This window comes from Tasmannia lanceolata, unplaced genomic scaffold (assembly GCF_043159265.1).
Source record: "Tasmannia lanceolata isolate RefF3 unplaced genomic scaffold, GAP_Taslan_0.1 ptg000007l, whole genome shotgun sequence".
Classification (NCBI taxonomy): Eukaryota; Viridiplantae; Streptophyta; class Magnoliopsida; order Canellales; family Winteraceae; genus Tasmannia; species Tasmannia lanceolata.
In genome coordinates this window covers 9,275,404-9,296,941 of record NW_027518684.1, presented here as the reverse complement: position 1 = coordinate 9,296,941, position 21,538 = coordinate 9,275,404, and the positions used below count along the sequence as shown (strand labels likewise).

Below are 21,538 nucleotides of genomic sequence, written 5' to 3'. Positions count from 1 at the left end.
TAATAATAAGAGACAAGGTGAGTTTGCGTCACTCTCAAAACATGGTAGTACAACTATCAGTAGCTTTTTCAAAATATCCATATAGACGATATATTGGGATAGCCTGAAAGCCATTACGCGGCTCACTTTTTTGGGAGAGAATAGCTACATAGATCGTCTTATGAAGGGGGGGCTGTTCTCTCCTAAAGAAGTTAGCTTTTTTTAAACCCGGAATTTATTTTGTAACCCGGGGCGGCACCAAAAAATTTATTGATAACATTAGGAATACGGAGCTGATCAGATCTAACAGCCCCCTTGTGTCTCTTGGGAGATCCAACCAGTTCCAAAAGGTATCATTAAGTATAGTAGAAGAAGCATGATCAGCCAACGAATCTGCAGCACAATTACCTTCTCTATACTTGTGAGATATGAAGCAATTTATTTCAGAAATGAGAGTGTATATCTCTGAGAAAATAATAGATAGACCATGGATGCTTATTGTTGTTTTTAATGAGATTAACCAGGATTAGGTTATCAGATTCAATCCAAATATTAGTGAGGCATAAAGTTTTGCAATATCTAAGCCAATGTAATAAGGCTCTAGTTTCAACTATCATAATCGAAGAGCAAAAACAAAAACAAGCTTGCCAAGAAAATCTCACCTTAAGAAGTTAGCTGCGAAATGCCTTTTGTGAAAAGACCAACTCATTTCGAAATGAATGAAAAAAGGCTACTCAAATCACCATGACCATGTTTCTAACTCTCCTTATTTTACACTCTTTAAACCGCTCTCAATGGCTAAGACAATTCCCCAAAAGCTCTTATCAGACCCAATGGAAAGGGAAATAATATATTCGCCCCTTTTTCTTCCCTGGGCCGCCCCATAAAAAAAAAGTGTAAAAAACATGTTGATTTGGCCCTATTATCAAAACATATGTTCGTGTGGATATCAGTAGCCAAAACAAAAGCAGAGATAAGGAGGAAAAAACAGAAAGCAACTGCGGCACATGCTTCAAGAAAGCAACAAAGGTCGACGAAAGAAAACTCCTACGACACATTTGAACGACTTTAAAATAAAAGGCTGACCATGTTTTGATAATTGCACTACCTGAACTTGTCTTTTACTATTTAACCAACTCTGAAGGTTACTATAATTTCGAAAAAGCTCTTAGAAGCCAATTAGAAAAGAAAAGACAATGTGAGTTAGTGCAATTATCATAATGTGGTAGTGCATATATCAGTAGCCTAAAAAGGAGGAAAATACTTTTGCCACTCACCTTTAGAAGTGGGCCCCTTTCCTCAGTTTATGGACTTTGATTTGAAAAGTGCGAGAGAAGGATATCTGTTAGTCATTTTAGCCTCTTTCTAAGTGTAAAACACACTTTTTTAAATCTCAGATTGACTAATCTGACCCATTGAATTGAAGGAATGATCTTAGCCCTTGATCCCTCAAACCTCTTTTAAATTTAGCCAAGAAAAATCTGAACCATTAACTTTAAAGTCCTTTTGTCTTATCATATTATTAGAAGAAGACAGAGCCCGATAAATCTCCGATATTCTTCAGTTTCCCGAATGTCTCTCATTCTCATACTTATCCTTCATTTCCACTCCTTCCTTTAAACCCTAGAGAGAGAAAGAGACAGAAAACGAGTCTCTCTCTCTCTCTCTCTAAACGAAGATGAAACATGCATATCTCTCTCTCTTATTAGCAGCCCAGTTATTCAACTCTGTCACTGCAAACAAGGTTCTCTCTCTCTCTCTCTCTCTAGAAAACAAAATTGAGAATCTCGGATTTTATTTTCTTTCTCAAATTTCTCTTTTTCTTCAGATGGGACAAATCTGTATTATGGATAGAAACTGCGACCAAGGGTTACACTGCGAAACATGTTTGTGGAACGGCAACTTTCACCCTAGATGTACTCGGATCCAACCTTTGGATCCGAAATCAAAGGTAGCTACAAAGAAAGAACTTGGACAGCTTCAATCTCCTCTTTCATATTATCATTGATTTTGTTTTTGTTTGTTTTTTTGAAGGTGAAGGGGCTCCCTTTTAATCAATATTCATGGCTCACTACTCATAACTCTTTTTCTATTTTTGGAGAAAAATCAGCTTTGGGAATCTTTCCTATTTCTCCCACCAACCAACAAGATTCCATCACCACTCAGCTCAATGTGAGGTTTTTCTCTGCTCTCTCTTCTCCATTTTTTCTTTTGTCTGTTTTACTCAGCGGTAAGTTTTGAAACAAAGAGGTGCCAGTATCAAAACAAGGGGATGCAAATACCAGTTTGTTTTTTTGCTTCACGCAAAGAGAATGATTTACATGGTGGAGTCGTGTAGAAATGAAGTTAGGTAAAGTGTTAGATACGAGCATATAAACCGATTATAATTAGTAAAGTAGTTGATGCATCAAACCCAATAATAGATTAATAGGCCCCCACTAAACTATCCCTTCACTAGAACCCAAAAATCCAACGCTCATTTTTTTATGGAGTACGGCCCACCATTTCCATCTAAAACCATGCATAGGGTGGGGTCCACCATTTTACATGTTTTGTTTTGATGGAGTGGGACCCCCATCTTACATCCTTGCATAAAAAGTGCCAGGAACGCTAGTAATAAACAGTAAAGGAAGGGATTCGATAAATTGGTCATGGGTGAATGATTGTAAAATGGGGCCCACTAGTCTAGGGATTAGGGGTGTAAACGAGCCGAGCCGAGCTTGGCCAGGCTCGGCTTGGCTCGTTAAGCTCAAAAGCTCGGCTCGGGCTCGGTCAGGCTCGCGAGCCTTACCGAGCTCGGGTTATATTAAGTTCATACCCCTCATCTTCCCTGGACAGCCCTATCTAGTGTAATTTGACTACTTTTTTTACACTATGGGGGTGGTCCAAGTAACAAATGGGGTTCCAAAAATGAAGTGACATATTTTGCCTCCCCCTTTCACTCCCTGGACAACCCTTTTAGTGTGTGTGTGTATATATATATATATATATATATATATATATATATATATATATATATATATATATATATATATATATATATATTTAAATATATTAAATTCTTAACGAGCCGAGCCGAGCTTGGCCTAAATCGGGCTCGGCTCGTTAAGGATTCGAGCTGAGCTCGAGCTCGAGCTGATTTTTTTCGAGCCGAGCTCGAGCGAGCTTCCGACCAATATTGACACCCTTACTAGGGATGCCTACATTGCTAACATCTTTAATGACGGACTTTTACCCATAAAATGTGATCGGACGGTTATGATCGTCACGTAAAAAAAAAAGATCTTTGGGCGGACAGCAAAAGCATTATCATATGGCTTTAATGTTGTAAAAATCTGTTTTGATTATGTAATTTCTTTGTAAATTGAAAGCATTTTTGGATTTTCTTAACGAGGATTATGTTTCTCGCAGAATGGTGTTAGAGGATTGATGCTTGATATGTATGACTTCCTTAATGACATTTGGTTGTGTCACTCCTTTGGCGGCCAATGCTACAATGCCACTGCGTTCGTAAGTAGATATTTTTTTTCATCTTATTAGTCCAATTAATTGTCTGGAATCCGATTAATGTATTTGATTAATAATCAGCAACCTGCTATTAACGTACTGAAAGAGATTCAAGTGTTTCTCGATGCGAACCCATCGGAGATCATTACCATAATCATCGAAGACTATGTCACGTCTCCTCAAGGCCTAACCAAGCTCTTTAATGCTGCTGGCCTACGAAAATTTTGGTTTCCAGTGTCTAGGATGCCAAAAAATGGGGAGGATTGGCCTCTGGTAGATGATATGATTAGTAAGAATCAGCGTTTGATCGTCTTCACCTCAAAATCAGCCAAGGAGGCCTCTGAAGGTATCGCGTATCAATGGAGATACATGGTAGAAAACCAATGTAAGCCCATTTTTCTTTTGTGAATGCACATCCAATTAGAGCCTCTATGGATTCCACTAAATTTAGCTCTTATCAAATGAGATATTAGGGCCTCTTTGGAAGCCAGTAGATTTAGGTTATTGATAACCGCACAACCATATTTTGATAACGAGGCAGACTCACCTTGTTTGATATTGTTTAACGAGCTGTAAAAGGCTATTACGATTCGCAAAAAAAGCTCTCAGCAGTCAATTATACAATGTGATTGTTAAATCATCAAACGTGATCGTGCAGATATCAGTAGCCTAAATATATTATTTTGAAGAATATTATAAGCGTTATCTGCAAAAGCCTAAATCTATTATTTTGAAGAATATTATAAGCATTATTTGCAAAATCAAAATGTGCTTGTGTGGATATCAATGGCCTAAATATATTAGGGAGATGATATTTCACTCCCCCCTGCATTTCGCGCACGCTACCATTCCGTATGAATCGGTTATTCTATTTGTATAGAACATGGTAGAGGAGCACATCCAATCCCTAATCCCTGTTCGTCTATTAGTTCCCCTTATGAAGTGATTTGAGGTAAAAAAGGGGAGCGTGCGCGTAATGCAGGGCGAGTGAAAATATCATCGCCCATATATTATTTGGAAGAATACTATAAGCATTATTTGCAAATACTTGTACTTAAACTTCAAAATCATTTGCCTATAAGATTGTTTGCAAATGATTTTTTGAGGCATCCAAAGAGGTCCTCAAACTTTGTAGCGTAACTAACAAAAGTTATTCAATTGAAAGCTCAAATACTATTCAAAAGCAGAGATTTTTCATCGGGCAGTGATAAATCGACTCCCCATGTGTCTATCTCTCTCCTCTTTCTCTCTCTAACCAAGAGGAGAGAGAAAGACACATGGGGAGTCGATTTATCAATTTGGGGAGTCGATTTATCACTCCCCTTTTTCATCAGAGACATTACTGAAAGGCAGGCATTGGAAAATACAAAGTCCTATTGTTCTTCTAGAGCCAATTTGCATTGTGCATAACTGAATATTAACAAAAGCTTAAATTAAAATAACTTTGGAATGATGAATTATGTATTACTGATCCTTGCAATGCATCTAAATCTGTTTGAGTTTTTCTTGTTCATCTGACTGATAGTGTGACTGAAACGCAGATGGTGATGGTGGGATGAAAGTGGGTTTTTGTCCCAATCGTGGAGAATCATCTCCTATGAACACAAAATCAAGATCACTTGTTTTAGTGAACTATTTCCCCGATACCCCAGCGTTACCAAGAGCTTGCAAGGATAATTCGGCTCCACTAATTGCCATGATGAACACGTGCTATGAATCTGCAGGCAAACGATGGCCCAACTTCATAGCTGTAGATTTTTACAAGGTAATACATGATTGGTTAGAATGATTAAGGGTCTGTTTGGATACGCGGATTTTAGAATCTGGGGTTTCTTCAAAATTGTAGCCAAGAGACTAGAGAAGAAGCAGACCAGCCGTCCTTTTTTTACTTCTCGCCCTTTTTTCCGTCAACAAGAGAATAGCAGATCCTCTCATATTTCCAGATTTTAGAAATCTCAGAATGCCGAGACTTTTAAAACCTAAATTTCTCACTTAAAATACAAGAAATGCTGTCGGGACAGCATACAACAACTTGATCATGAACCCTCTTTTACACTATTTTCAAACTATAAACCTGGATTCTAAAATCCGTGTATCAAAAAATGGCCCAAAAGCATTCTATTTCTCTCTTACATTTGGCTTCCTATTCAGGAAATATTATTTCTTATCTATGTTATATTTATATATTTGTTCCGGGTTGCAGAGAAGTGATGGAGGGGGAGCCCCAGAAGCTACAGATGTGGCAAATGGTCATCTAGCTTGTGGGTGTGGCAACATTGCCTATTGCAAGGTTAATTAATTATACCTTTGGACTTAAATGATTGTTTTTTATCTTCAGGGGCAAAGAAACAAAAAATTAGGCCCTTTTTTAAGTGGAAAAATGGGCCTAAATTTTGTTTTACACCCATTTCATGTGGAAAGAAACAGAGTCTTTTAGAAATTACAGTTAATAACAGACCGAATTCTAATCCTTATTTGACTTACGTTTTGAGTCTTTTAACAGGCAAATTCCAGCTTTGGTGTATGCAACCTTCCAATGGCGGGTCTACGCCCTCTAGCATCTAATCAAATAACACAAAAGTCTGGTGCTACCTTGGGCAGGAAGTCGCTCACATGGTGGTGGCTGCTTAAGACAGGGTCAGGGGCAATGTTGCTCTTGTTATGATTCATTTAATAGCTTTAAAATGTTCAATTTTCTCTTATAACAAAATCATGTTAATGGTAGAAAATGGTTGCTAACCCATTTATTTATCATTTTGTTGATTGAAATTCAATAACAAACGTTGTGATTGCCTTTCTGCAAGTTTCTTCATCTGCTGAATAGTGTCCTTTATGAAAAGTGGGTAAAAGGACTATTTACTAAGAATGAAACAGCTTTACCAGAGTTTTAGCCCCACTTGAATGGACACTTATAATGTGACTGCCATGTGAAGAAGTTGGACATGTGTATCCATAGATACAGTTTTAACTGAAAAGAAAAGCCATTAACGAATAGATCGACCAGGCTTCTTCAGAGAGTAGTTCTCCATAAAATCGTGGGATCAATCTAATGAACAAAGGGAAGTGCCATATGGGCCTTGTTTTTTGTACTTGGGACAGCACCCTCTGCTGTATTTATGACTACTCTTTTACTGTAGAGGGAGGCTGTCCCAAGTAAAAATAAGAGGCGAATATATTATTTCCCATGTTTAAATTTGAAAGATACAAATTTTGAAACCCTGTCCGGCATGTGATGATGATCTGATCCTACGTTTTCCATAACCAGGTCTGATTTGAAATGCACACCCCCTAGTAGGTTTTGAATTTTCCAATATAATGGAAACCACGATTAGTATAGCTTAGATGGGTTTTTTATGCAAAGTTTCAAAGTATTAGGGTTCAAGTCTGTCAAAATGCCTTCTCTCAAAATATTAAACACCTGAAATATTTACTATATTAATGCTAATATCATTCACAATTATGGACCATTTTGGGGATACAATATCCCAGTAAACACATGCTTCCCAAGTGGCAACCGAGGCGATTCATTTTGTGGGCCACACATGAGATTGCCCCAGCTTTGGCCCAATGCAGAATAGACAATCCTAGCCCTTCAATACAAAGGGGCCTTAAGAGTTTTCTTGAATAAATTCAATTGTAGATACTTTTAAGGTCGAAATCTCCAATGATATGGGCAATCTCAAGATGGCCCCACACTACAAACAGTGGCTCGTTGTTGTAAGTTTGTAACCATGGTTTAAAATTTCAGTTTCGGTAACCGTTTCGGACATTCAGAAAACCAAAATTTCGACCAAAATTCCAGTCGAAATTTGGTACTCCCGTTCGGAATTCCGAAATGCCGAAATTTCGGACCGAATTTTTGTAACATTTTTTTTTTTAAATAAAAAATGCATTTTCTCAAAATTTTGGACCACCGAAATTCCAACTGGCGAAATATTTTATTTCGCCAAATACCGGTTTCGGTCCCCACCGAAAACCGAAATTTCAAACCATGGTTGTAACTAGTAAGCACATACCATGCTATGTTGCATGAGTATGGAGGAGTGTCAGAATCCGAAATCTAAAATAGGACGATTCATGGATTCGCCATAATATTTTAATCAATTTTCAAATTTTATTGTTTCACATAATAATATGGTTATAACAAGTAGTATATTGAACATTTTAATAGGTTAAGGAGATATAATATGTTCATTTAAGAAACTTAATATTACGATGGGTAAAACTCAAAACATCGTGGCAGTAGTATTTAGAAACAACAGAGATAGAAGAGATCTAAAGTGTCTTAAAGAATGTTAAAGTATTAGAATCCGAGACGTGGATTCTTCGCCCTATAGAAGAATTCACGTAACAGGGATATACCATGTCAACCATTCATACTTCAAGGAACAATGCATATGGGGCCATCAGCAGACATTCAAACAAAAGGAGATGGATATTATCGCACATAATACAAGCATGTCAGCTCAAACAGGAAAGAAAACTAGGAATCAAAATATCTATTTAGGTCGGGGAAAGATGCTTTTACTCAGTCTTAAATACAAAATTCCCAACGGGCTAAACTTGCATAATGTGGCAAACAAAAGAAGATGCCAAAAAACGAGAGAAAGAAGACACTAACTACTCAAGTGACGAAGATGCGGGCCCTGCGCCATATCCACCACCACCTCTCCCAAACCCAGGCCTACCACCAGCACCAGCACCACCCTGCAAGGGTTAACAGAAGCAAACCTATTAGAGATTGACCACTATAATTTCCTGCTAATCACTAATGAGTTTCAATCATCCTCACATACTTAATAGTTTCACAAAATAATTGAAAGAAATTCTCATGACATTTTCTTTCAAAAAAAAAATTGTCATGACATTTGCTTCAACCATATCAAATAGTTCAGTTGCCATAAAAATTCACAAGTTTTAAGTTGGGATTGAGTGAAAAGAAAACAAAACCTTAGGTATTATGATTATTGCAGGTACAGCATGCATCCAACACATGCCATTGTTTCCCTTTTCATTCCTCTTTCCTTCGGTAGATAAACTTGTAGGATGACCTATAGGCTATAGCCCTCAACAGCCTTCAACACCACCTGCTTGTTTCCAGGGTGAACTTGGAGAACAGAGAAAGATCTAGCCATGCGAGAATTTGGAAATCCTTTGTCCCACCAAGAGCAGTGGCTTTTGCTTGGACGGTGGTGAACAAGAAGATCAACACAATACCCCTCTCTCACCACTCACTAGGAGAAACCGAGACAGACTTTGTCCTGGTTTTTTAGCCACCGCTCACCCTCCACTCAATCGTGCCCTCTCAAGTCTCTCCTCCTCCCACCCACCTATCCCTCTCCACCACCACTAGGAGAAACCAATTTATCATGAAAAAACAAAATCCTGGTTGCTAGACATGGCCTAAACCATTTATTGATCTGTGTCCATTCTCCCATAGATTATGGTAGGATATGTATTAAGTATTTTGGGCCATCATGTCATTTCTCTAAGAAGATAAAAGTCGTCCCCAAGCTACAACATAGGGGTATTCTAGAAAATAGGCAAATGGTTATGAGCGAAAGAGGAAAAAAAGTTAAAGCTGCACCAAGAGGGATCCCTCCACCATGAGGATGGATGAAGCTAAATTTTGATGGTAGCTCAAAAGGAAACTCGGGACGAGTGGGCATCGATGCCACACTCCAAGATTCTAGTTGTAGACTACTAATCTGCTTTTCGGGCCCAGGGGGAATTTGTGATGATAACGGGGTGGAAGCAAGGGCTCTACTTTGGGAGCACAGATGCTACATGAATATTAGGCCTAGTCACTTAATCAATTAAGGCGATTCGGCTAATGTCTTGGCATGGGCTTCCAAACTAGGGGGCTTTGGACGTTACGTCAGCAAGCAATACGTTGGAAATCAAGGATCTAGTTCGGAAAACTGGGTCACAATTTCAGCATATGAAGAGGCCATTTACTGAAAAAGCTGACAAACTGACAAAAGAAGGTGCAGAGGAGAGTGTGGAGATATCGTCAAAACCCTCTTATCACCCCCAAAAAGGGAGATGTGGGAACCCTCAAGGATGCTAAGCAAGGAAGCCAAGCTACCTATGCTGTTTTACTTAACATACCTCCTAAACAGGGAGATGTGGGAACCCTCCAAGGATGCCAAGCAAGGAAGCCAAGCTATCTATGCTGTTTTACTTAACATACCCATTCTTACACCCCTCCTTCCCTCCCAGCCTCCTTCCTTCCCTCCCTCCAAATCCCATATTTATGAAGCATAACATTGTCCCAGAACACATCATGTTTTTTTTTCCAAATGTCAATAACCACTTCCCAAGAGTACCTTGTTGCTCAATTTCAAGCTTCCAATGCTAGTTCCCCCTTTATCTTTCAAAAAAATGCTAGTTCCCCCTTTCTTTATTCATAGTCCTCTAAATTAATGGTATACTTTATGTCGTTGTTCAAATTACAACACGAATTGTGAGAAGGTCTGAAAGATCTAAAAGGAATTTAGGGAAGAATAGAATAAATTAAAACATTTCTAAAACCAAAAGATAACAAATCTTTGTTTCCATGATGCAAGTTTCTTTTCAACTCTTTCTACCATTAGTCCCCACAATGCCTTGACATAGTGGGAGCCCAAAAATAAATCATAGGAAGCAATCAAAACTCTTTTTCCTTATTTGGGAGCAATAAACTATACACTACCATGCTGCTTATTGCTTTAATGTCATTCTACTAGAAGTCCTATGAGGGACTTAAGAACCGACCAGTGCAATAAAACAATGAAACCATAATAAGGACGAAATTCTAACAACAGCAGGGACTTATCTCCATAGTTAAATGCAGTCCTTGGACACGAGAAAATATGCATGCTAATAATGAACTACATGTATTCTATGTAATATTGATCAGGAGGCAAAATACAATTCCATAATTGATCAAAGAGATGAGAGGTGTTTACCCTAAAGGATGGTTGAAATTCAGGTGGAGCACCACCCTTGTCACCAAATTCCCCTTGTCCCCCACGAGGACCTCCACGATAACCATCCCTATCACCCCCGAACCTTGGTCTGTCACCTTCAAAGCGAGGTGGCCCCCTGCAAAAAAGAGAAATTAGAAAGAGAAACTAAAACATGAGCTGGTCCAGTTTCCAAGGCATTAACCAGAAAACAATAACCATAATCCAAATCACGTCTTTAACCAAACCTTACATATTTCTTTTTACCAACTCCAACCAGTTAGCATGGTCAGCTTAACAAAATAAAAGAAAAAAGAAAATCCAGTAAAAATACATGTGAATGATTTTTTTTTTTAATTGAAAGCAATTTAAGTTGAAATTTGTGTGATATTTTTTATTTTATTTTTACTTCATAAAAATTTATTGACTATTTTTTAACAACATAAGCACATTAAATCAATATTAACATTGCAATTGAAACCCTACTTGGCAGCATAATGCAATTCTTGACATAAAAAATACATGAAACTGAGTAAGTAATTGAATTTCCACTAATAGGTGATATAAAAATCAATACCCAAGAACCATGAATTGAAACCCTAGTCGAATAGGTGATATAAAAATCAATAGCCAAGATCCATGAATTGAAACCCTAGTCGAATAGGTGACATCAAAATCAATACCCAAGATCCATGAATTGAAACCCTAGTCGAATAGGTGATATAAAAATCAATACCCAAGATCCATAAATTGAAACCCTAGTCGAATAGGTGATATAAAAATCAATACCCAAGAACCATGAATTGAAACCCTAGTCGAATAGGTGATATAAAAATCAACAGAATCAATACCCAAGATCCATAAATTGAAACCCTAGTCGAATAGGTGATATAAAAATCAATACCCAAGAACCATGAATTGAAACCCTAGTCGAATAGGTGATATAAAAATCAACAGCCAATATCCATGAATTGAAACCCTAGTCGAATAGGTGACATCAAAATCAATACCCAAGATCCATGAATTGAAACCCTAGTCGAATATAGGTGATATAAAAATCAATACCCAAGATCCATGAATTGAAATCCTAGTCGAATAGGTGACATCAAAATCAATACCCAAGATCCATGAATTGAAACCCTAACAGTCGAGAAACTGATAAAAATCACATTCGTGACGTCAAAATCAATGCACAAGATCCATGAATTGAAACCCTAACAGTAAAAATTTCCTTTAAAGAGAAACAGATAGAAATCGCATATACCTAGGCCTGTCTCCACCGGGCCCGCCCATCGGACGGCCAGCGGGCTTCAACGATTTCTTGAGAGTCGCAGGTACGATCTCAGATGGAAGATTCAAGAAAGTTCTCAAGAACTCGATCCCATCATTAGTTAGATACCAATAGTAATGCATCCAAGCAAAAGTCTCCTTCACATATTCCTTAGATTTGAAGCTCTGCATCAGCTTAATCACTTGGAGATTTGGAACATCGATAAGGGGATGCTTCGCGAGATTGTAATCTTTCTTCGCATACAATACGCCCTCTGTAATTCACAAAGAGAGACGATAATGAAAGAATCAAATAGAAAGTGCATATGAAAGATGAAGAACTGACCTTGAAATAGGTATTTGGAGATCTCATGGCGATTTTTCTTTGGGATAATCTGAAGACAGTTGAGAGATTAATAGCGTTTTGAAAGGGGAAAAAGAAAAGAAAAAGGGGTATTGATTCTACTTACCATGGTTGATGATCAGAGAGAGATGGAATTTTTTCCTGAAACTGTCTACAAAAGCAGGAGAGACACAAAAACCCTAACCCTAAAATTTGACGCAAGGGATGTTTTATTTATCGGATTCTATAAGCAGGGGTAATCTTGTCATTTAATGAAAACAGCTGCTAATTTATTTTCACCAGCGTTCGTGGGCCGTAAAAACTCTTTGTCAATGATAATGGGCCAAACTCACAATGTTTTAGATGTTCATCCAGCTGTCTAGCGCTACTGCAATTCCCCAAAAAACCCTCAACAGCCAAATTGAGAAGTGCAAAACAAAGCGAGTTACCCCCATTATTAAAGGATGGTCGCGCAAATATCAATAGCCTTTTATTATATTTCCTACAGGGGAGCAACTCGGGTCGGGTTCAACCCAAAAACAACAGTCGGGTTGGGTTTGGACTAAGTAAATGGTTCCTCAACCCGACCCGAGTTGCATCCCTAATGCTCTGTTTGGTTGCTGGGTTTTTTTTGTTCCTGGGAGTTGTGTGGGAGAGTAAGTTAAATTTTGGTCCCATCCCATGTTTGGTTGCCTTTTAGCACTAGGTTTTTTTTAATCCCACTCTTGTAATGATTACTTGTGGGGTGAATTTTTTAATCCCACTTTTGTAATGATTGCCTTTTCATCCCATCCCAAGATAACCCCAGGAACAAAAATAAACTCAGGAACCAAAAATAAGCTTGAGAAGAATTTTTTTCTATCCAACAGTTCAAGCAACCAAACAAAGGTTTTTTTTTTTCCCACCATATCTCCCCGGGTATTTTTTTCTCCCACATAACCAAACATGGGATTTTTATTTTACCAGGAAACTTCTAGGACTTTTTTTTTCCCACCTATCTCCCAGGGTATTTTTTTCTCCCACATAACTCCCAGGAACAAAAAAAACCCGGCAACCATACAGAGCATAATTTTCCTCTTAGCCATTTTTCCCTTCACAAGACATTCAGTGGGCACTCCTGTCTAAGTGGGGTGATTTCCTCCAACCCCTTCGGCTTCTTGTGACATGCTAACCCCTAGTCTGGGGCTAGAACCTTAGTTGTGTACTTAAGGGTTGTACGAAGATCTTGTTTGCGTGAGGCACAATGCGAAATCGACTTGTAGCTATGGTTATGATTGTTTAGGCCCTTGTTGGATTGCAAGAAAAGCATTTTTGATAGAAAATATTTTCTTGAGAAATTTTTTTCTTTTCACGATTTAGAGATAAATGATATGATTATCATAAATTTAGAGGGATAGTATCATAAATTGAATGTCCCGCAAAGTAAAAATTAAATAAGGTTGGTTCAAGTTATCTTTTTTCGTGTGTAAAATAGGAAATTTTAGAAATATTTTTCCTTTCCAAACTTTTCCGATGAGATTAAAAAACATATTTTTAGTGAGATCAATCTCAGCCATTCACAAAAATTGAAAGGTTGATTTCTGGTGACACATTTAGTCACGATGGGAGGTTAAGCAACCTCCATCATGATTGAGTGTGTCACCCAAAAATCACCCTTTCAAGGGCTAAGATTAAAAAACATGTTTTGGTGAGACTAATCTAAGCCTTCTATATAAAAGTGGAAAGCTGATTCTGGGTCACACTTTGGTCACAACAGGGTGAAAACACCTTCGACTCACTATCATCTTGAAATTTATCCACTACTAAAGACATGAAGAGGATGTTTTGGAATTCATAGGGTCCGAGATTTTATACGGTGCGTTCGCATGGAGTTCTGTATTTTTCCAAGAGGAATGCTATATCTTTCCTACTCTATTCGAGATCTGCTATATCTTTCAAGAACCCTACCATATCCGAGAAATAACTATTTCTTTTCACAACCTTACCTAAGTCCAAGACATAACTATATCTTTCCAGAACCCCACCCTATCCGAGAAATAATCTCAAGTCGGGACGGCTCGAGGTTTTTTATGGCCGTGATTTGTAAATCCGACCCTAGCTACTCAAGATAGTTTCTCAGGTCGGGTCTACCCAAGTTGCAAGCTTATTCAGCATTCTTTGTGATGGCCTTAACCAGTGGATACATGACTTAATGATAAAATCAAAATTATTCATAAATTTGATATATATCCCGACATGAGTACATGACCTTGTCTTACTTTCTTCGTGCACCAACAAGAAGACATGGGTCCCTCACTCAACACAACAGCTAGCCGAGCGTATTGGCCTACCGTGACATAGTATAATTAAGGCTGATGAAACTTATCCTAGAAGCCACAGTACAAACTTAGAAAACTGGAAATGCTTCACTTTTATTTGATTTATTTTATATCCCCGTATATAATTTTATTTTTATTTTGTTCTTTCTATTTGTTGTTTCTGATTCAAGCACACCCATTTCACTTTTATATTCCAGATCTTGTTTTTAGTGTATTGCTTCTCTACCTGTCATTGGCAGAATAAGAATTTACGGTGAATTACAGGATAATCATGAATTAATGAAGGAGAAGATCTAAAGAACTTCAATTCATTCCTAATTCAAGAAAAGGCCACGTCTCATATATCTAGTGCATGTTGCAATAAACTAACATGAAGTTAGAATATACCAACAAGAAGAAGATCCATATTTCTCTCTCTCTCTCTCTCTATCTTACACATCATATATATATATATATATATATATATATGATGTGTAAGATAGCAACAACCCACTTGACTATTAATAGAGTAGGATTCAAGGATTGAGAGGATATATAGTAGAATGTGGCTATAAGGGTCCCACATGGCTTCTTAAGTCCATTTGATTGAGACCCATCATTTAACTAAATCCTAGCTTTTTTAGTAGGATATTAATATTGGATGAATGAAAATCCGAAAGACCTAAATAAGTAAATAATGTTATCTGTCGTCTTCACATTACATAATATATATACAATTTCATTTGGGGGAGTACATTCTTCAATGGTTCAACCTCATGCTTATGTGGTGTAAGTGTCACGGCTACCGTGGACAATTGAAGACTTAGGCATGTTTGGCCATCATGAAAAAATATTCCATGAAATCTTGGTTGTAAAAATTTCCTCCAAATATAAATATGGCATGCCTGTATTTCTGCAAAAAAAAAGTAGAAAAGAAAACTAATGAGTAGAACCTTTTCGATGCGGTGAGATGGGGCACGGACTAGGTCGCTCTCTTTAAGGTGATTTTGCGCCTCTGCGGAAAAGCCTTCGGTGCAACAGATGTAAATGCAATCACCCTCGGGATACAACAACCCGACGCATCGTCAATATCTATCTGAAGTGCACGATCAGATAGATCTGAACCAGACGATGAACACTCCAGCTGCCTAACAAGAAATAATAAAATAGAGAAGGAGAGAAGAAAAACGTAAGGCACTATTTTTATCACAGTAGGAAGAAGTGAGGAAAGGAAAAGCAATTCTCTGCTCTGAACAGAGAGGGAAGACAAAGAATGATTGTGTGTGAAAAACGTTGGTAAAGATATGAATTTATAAGCAAAACGTGTCTGTTAAAGACACCTTGTAAAGGCACAGCCCTTTAAACGCTATTTTAAAAAAATAGAGCCGTTTGTTAAAACGTTTTAAGAAGGGTTTTAATGGTCACATTTGAAGAGACTGGTAACCCACACCCACAAGCGACCCAGCACGGCTCGGCGTGTGCGTGTGTTTTTTATTTGTTCTTGTTGTTCTTTGTAAAATTCCCAAGGCAAACAAATTGAATGCTCTTGAAAGGCCTAAGCCTTTGTCTCAACACTCCATCTTATATGGATAGGAGAATCTCTTTCACTTTCCCATCTTGGACTAAATTTTTGAGAGGTAAGGGAGCCTCCTCCAAAAGTATTTTGAAATTTTGGTGGGAAACCTCAAAAAGAGAGAATCTTTTTGAATACTTAAAAACTTGGGTGGGAAATTCAAATGTTTGGAAACTTTTGAAAAGTTAAAAGTCTCATTTTTAACCATTAAAATACTAACAATATTTGTAGGGCAAGTTGTGAGAGATGGGTGGGACCGTGGGAGATTGAATGAATTGAGAAGGTGTGAGTGAGGGGTGCATGAAAAGCTCCTAAAAACCAGTAAAAGACTGGTAACTCACCTATGAAAAAACTAATACTAATGCACACGGAGTAAAAGTGAGCTGTGTTCTTTTTGTAAAATTGCCTAGACATGCCTACACTCATGATATACTGATATCCGCACGGCCATGTTTTGATAATGTGATGACACACGATATACTAATGTCTGCGCGGCCATGTTTTGACAATGTGGCAAACTTACCTTGTTTGTTTTACACTTTTTAACAGACTGTAGACAGCTTTTTGGGAAATGTATAGCCTTTGACAACTGGTTAAATGATATCTTAACTCCCTTGTTGTAATAATCCCACTCTTCTCATTGTATAAAAAAGTGTCAGGGTAAAGTGTGGAGCACCCCTATCAAGACAATATGGAGTGCATATATTATTTCCCAATATACACATATCAATAGATAGAGAGTAGATACATGCATGGTCGCAGATAGAGATACAGCCTATGTCCTGCTCGGTTGGTGGTTCATTAGGGATGGATATGAGAGAGGGTCCTGGACTAAACCAGTCCTAGCTCCTCCTTGGATGCGGCAAGAATCTCACTCCTAATTTCTGCAAAATCATGTCACCCCAACATGAAAAGTTAGCCAAAACACAACATTCTATTAAAAAAAAATTAAAGAGAAAGAGGAAAAAAAATACAAGTATAGCAGATTAAATGCTGATAATTAAACCCTGCTAATTAATATGGAATATGTTGCTCAACAATTCCTAAATGGCCAAAAATCAAAAGAAGGAAAGACGGAAGGTTAAATAGAAAGACTAGGGTGCGTGGTAGAGAATATGTTTAATAATTGGGTTCTGCTAAAGAAACACTACCCATTCAAGCAGTCCGAGTCAATAAAATAAGACGAGCGAAACTCGGTCAGCAGACTTGCTATACCTGACTCGGCTTTCAGCTCTCCTCCCTCCGACTCGGCTCAAACTGAGTCATATTGTTGCCTTCCACACCTTTTCCCTTATAAGCGACACAAAGTTCTATGATCCTCTCAGCTGCTTCATCAGCATCTTTGCTTTCTTCTATCAGCTTAACCACCTGAGCTTTGGGCAATCTTACCCGAACCCGAACCGGTCCGACCGAGTCACCACCTCCCTCCAACGCGGATGGTACTATGGACGGGTTCGCCTTTACTATCGATACGTCCGACATGGACCGGCGAGACAACATGAGGCTCTCGAGCCTCTCCTTGGCACTCAACTTGATGACCCCAGAGCGGACCCGGGCCGGCCTTATAGGGTCCGGAAGCTTGGGAAGTTGAACTAGAAAGTAGAGTCTCTTGGGCTTCAAATTCTCCTCTGGTTCTAATGGCTTTGCTCGGACCCCCATGTGCCGGACCGCATCCGAGTCCATTAAGACGTGCTCTGGGTAGTCCTTGAGCACGTCTGCAACTTGGACCGGAATTTTCAACTTGAACGTCTCGCCGTCTAATTTCATCACCTTGGCCCTCCTCCTTCCTCTTATGCAGTTTCCCATTTCTTTCTATGTTGCTTTCTTTTTTGTTTTTAGAGGAAGTGGAAGGGTGTTAATGGAGGATAAGAACGGTTAATTAGTAGTTGTGGTCGGAGGTCAAATGGCCTCGGATGCTTTAAAGATTGTTGCGTGAAGGTTTGGATTTCATCAATCTATGAAGAAGTTTTTATACTGTAGCCGCTGATGTAGGGAAAAGTAGAATGGGGCCAACATGATTGGATGATCAAATTTGCACCACCCCGTCCCTTTATAATCACACATATACTATGTAGTACATCATTAGAAATGGCTGACATTCTCTCTTCCTCTTTCTCCTATATATGTTTGCAGAGGTTGCTCAGTGATGGTTTCCAAAAGAAATCTGGGTTTTTGTTTGACATTTGTTTGAAATTTAAAATTGATTTCAAAACTAAGGAATCTTGTTATTTTTGTCTCATATAAATTTAGTCATAAAAGCAACTATTTTCTGCATGAATAATGCTTGCACATAGTATGTCATCTCCTTGTGAAGTTTTGTGATAATTTTGACTAACTACAAGCTTTATTCGCCCACTAAGAACACAATTAAAAAGGCCAAGTGAAACTCACCTTGCTTTAGTTTTCGACTTTGTAAGGGTACTTGTTTTTGTTTTTGACAGGCAATCCGTAAGTGGGCCATGTGCATTCTCCCTCAATTAATAAAAGGGATTTGCTAGGCAATTTCATAGAGAGCCATTTCGCCGCTGCCAAGGGAGAACAGGCACACAGGCTCACTTCAGCAGATTTTCTCTTCTTCATTTAATTCATGTTTGATGGTTGTTCTCTCGTGCAAAAGTCAGCTGCCAAAAGCTTAGCAAATCCCTTAATAAAGACATAACTTCTGTTTATTTATTTCTCTTCTGATGTGTTTCTGAGTCACTCCGATACTTTGTAGACATCACCGTTCAATGTGACACAAATGAGTTTCGTGAGTACTATAGAGCCGTTGGAGGAATCTAGATTTTCTTCTTTAGAGGATGTTAGGCCAAAGGGATAAGGACGGGTTGAAGCAATAATCCTCCCATTTAAAAATGAAGATAGACATAAGTTTATTCAACCATATCGATGCCAATGTTGATAGCAAGCCATGGAAGATATTATCCTTGGATAGTGTTGCTATAGTATATTTTTTTCTTGGATAAAATATTACCGGAACAAATTTAGTGAACAACCGACAAGATGATTTCAGAATATTTTATCAAAATAAAATAATCAATCCTATTCTTATCCAAGGACTTTTATCCTCGAGGAAGATCTAAGTAACTACGGTGTACCCTCGAGGAGACAATCCCTCAGGGATGATCTCGTAGTTCCCATGTTGTTCCCGTGTGGAAGGGCGCGATTGTCCATATAGCTTCCACGTGGAGGAGGAGATTGTTGGGGATTCCACATGAAAGCAAAGACCCCACATTAAAAAAATGAATGGTTGTGGATGAGCTTATAAGGACTTGGGTACCCTTCCCTTAGTAGCTAGCTTTTAAGGATGAGTTCTACGCATGTCCTAGGGTGCTAATAGAGTCGGATTGTGGTAATTCTTGTATGCCATTGAGGATGAAAAAAAATTATTTGGGGAAAATCTTGGTAAACCCTGTGTACCTTTGAGGACAGAGAAAATCCCTCAAGGAAGGTCTCATAGTTCCCACGTTGCCCTGTGTAGAGAGACGAGATTGTCTTCTGCATGGATGGGGAGATTACTGGGGGTTCCACACGAAAGCAAAGATCCCACATCGGGAAAGTGAATTCATGTGAACGAGCTTATAAGGACTTGAGACCCTCCCTTTAACAGCTAGCTTCTAATTGTGAGCTCTACCCAAAACCTTATAAGCACATATATCCACATGGACCACATCCATTCACTTTTCCAGTTTAGGCTCTTTGCTTATGCGTGGAACCCCCAACAATAATTTTGAGTCCATAATCAGTATTGTACTTACAATTGGTTGTCAAAATATAAAACAAACAGGGCGTTAGCAATGGAAATAAAAGTCGTCGCTGTAAAGAGTCTAGATTGACATAACGGATTTATTTTCCTTTGCTGTAACTCTGTAAGGGTTGGCTGGTTTATTTTATTTTATTTTATTTTTTACAGTGCTTTGCTATCCCCAAACCAAACAGCTTTCTAAAAATGAAACCTCCGCCTGTCCCTGATTTCCTAAAACCCATGAAGGGCGTGAAGGCAAGCAATGAGATGGATGCCTAAAATCCTAGCGAATGTGCATAGCAGATTCTTTTCTTTTCACCAGGAATTGTAAGATGAATGGGCATACAAACTCATACTCATCATCTCATCCTTGATATTTGATCCAACGGCATCTCACTTTTTGAGAAGCTGCTGTTGGATCAAATATCAAGGGTGGTACTTCCATCTTACCACCTAATGTGTTTGTACACCCAATCATAATTTAATTTGGGAGATGATATTTTCACCCCCCGCTGCATTATGCATGCGATCCCCTTGTAAGGACGTGAACAGTGTGCAACTTTAACGCTTTTTGACATCAAATCACCTTATAAGGGGAGCGCATACCTAATTGGGCGGGGTATCATTGCCCTTTAATTTGTCTCATTTCACAGTCACTCTCTGTCATTTCAATTTATTTCATATAATGTTTCATTAGTGATTTGATCTTGTATTTCCGATCCAGTAGAAACCAAGAGATCTTTGAGAATGAGGTGACTAAGAGAGGGCTTGAGATGACTTGCATGGCCCATGCTTAAGCAAGGAGGAAGACCAAAAAAAGATTCCTTCACAATCTACCTGTCGTGAGTTTTTCAGAAACGATATACCGATAGAAGGTTACATCAATATGATCAGGAGAGTGGATAGAAAGAAAAATAGCTTTCTCTTGAGGGGCTAAGAGAAAAGAAAGTCTACAGTTCAGATTCAAACAACAACAAAAAATAAAGTGAAGAGTGTATGATGAATTCATGACTCCAAACCTCGTCAAAAGGCAGACAAGGAGATAAGATATTCTTCTACTTGACTCGTGAATGATGCGGCATGGGCGGTGATTCTCTCCCCTCACCCTCCCCACCAAAATAGGTACATACAACACCTACCTTTCTAACCCTATAGTGGAATACTTTTCCCATTCTCTCCTCTCATGCCCACTAGCATGAAAAATGCTAAAACCGTTGATTTTTGTATTGTCCTAAGGGCCCAGAATTGATTTTTTTTCTACAAGATCAAAGGTCTTGATTGCATATTAATGTCCTCCTGTGGGCCAGGAATTGATTGTGTTCTACCAGTTCGAAGGTCTTGATTGCACATACATAGTTTGAAAAATGTGTTTAAGACTTGGTTTAAAGCTTTTACAACAGGAAAGAGCTCCGTTTTACACGTTAAATGTATCAAATGCATTTTGGCCAACTTTTCAATTTTACCCTTTCATAAATGACAGAATTTAAAAGAAGAGAAATTATATGGTGCCCGACCGTCAAATCTGCAAGGGCTAGGTGGCAAACCACTCAAAACACTTGATTTTTGATATGGTCAAAACACTCAAAAAAGGTGTTTTGACGAGATACAAAATCAAGGGCTAGGTGGTTTGTTTTGCCACCTAGCCCTAGTTACTTTGACGGTCAGGCATCATACATAAACTCTTAAAAGAAAATGACAAAATGTTAATTGTTAAAAGGAAAGGGGAGTGATAAATCAACCCCGTACATCTTAAATTGAATCCCCAAATATCTTTCTCTCTCCTCTGGTTTAGAGAGAGAAAGAGGATAGAGAGAGACACGTGGGGTCGATTTAAGATCTCTGGGAGTCGATTTATCACTGCCCGTTAAATGACAAAATGTT

General features: G+C 38.4%; 3 protein-coding genes across 3 annotated transcripts; 1 reads left to right on the top strand and 2 right to left on the bottom strand.

Annotated features, from left to right (window-relative positions):
• The first annotated feature begins 1,514 nt into the window (after positions 1 to 1,514).
• On the top strand, positions 1,515 to 6,284 carry LOC143880932 (PI-PLC X domain-containing protein At5g67130-like). The gene is made up of 8 exons (XM_077383911.1): positions 1,515 to 1,723; positions 1,808 to 1,930; positions 2,014 to 2,151; positions 3,391 to 3,489; positions 3,568 to 3,871; positions 5,028 to 5,251; positions 5,690 to 5,776; positions 5,990 to 6,284. The coding sequence occupies exons 1-8, from the start codon at positions 1,658 to 1,660 to the stop codon at positions 6,149 to 6,151; spliced, it is 1,203 nt and encodes a 400-aa protein (XP_077240026.1). The 5' UTR covers positions 1,515 to 1,657; the 3' UTR covers positions 6,152 to 6,284.
• Positions 6,285 to 7,898: 1,614 nt separating this feature from the next.
• On the bottom strand, positions 7,899 to 12,310 carry LOC143881772 (small ribosomal subunit protein eS10z-like). Its single transcript, XM_077385047.1, has 5 exons — positions 12,173 to 12,310; positions 12,049 to 12,097; positions 11,698 to 11,977; positions 10,437 to 10,572; positions 7,899 to 8,193 (listed from the first exon to the last, which is right to left on the bottom strand). The coding sequence occupies exons 1-5, from the start codon at positions 12,173 to 12,175 to the stop codon at positions 8,107 to 8,109; spliced, it is 555 nt and encodes a 184-aa protein (XP_077241162.1). The 5' UTR covers positions 12,176 to 12,310; the 3' UTR covers positions 7,899 to 8,106.
• A 4,286-nt stretch (positions 12,311 to 16,596) lies between these two features.
• Positions 16,597 to 18,239, bottom strand: LOC143880931 (uncharacterized protein At1g66480-like). Its single transcript, XM_077383910.1, has 2 exons — positions 17,131 to 18,239; positions 16,597 to 16,799 (listed from the first exon to the last, which is right to left on the bottom strand). The coding sequence occupies exon 1, from the start codon at positions 17,719 to 17,721 to the stop codon at positions 17,143 to 17,145; it is 579 nt and encodes a 192-aa protein (XP_077240025.1). The 5' UTR covers positions 17,722 to 18,239; the 3' UTR covers positions 16,597 to 16,799; positions 17,131 to 17,142.
• Positions 18,240 to 21,538: the final 3,299 nt, after the last annotated feature.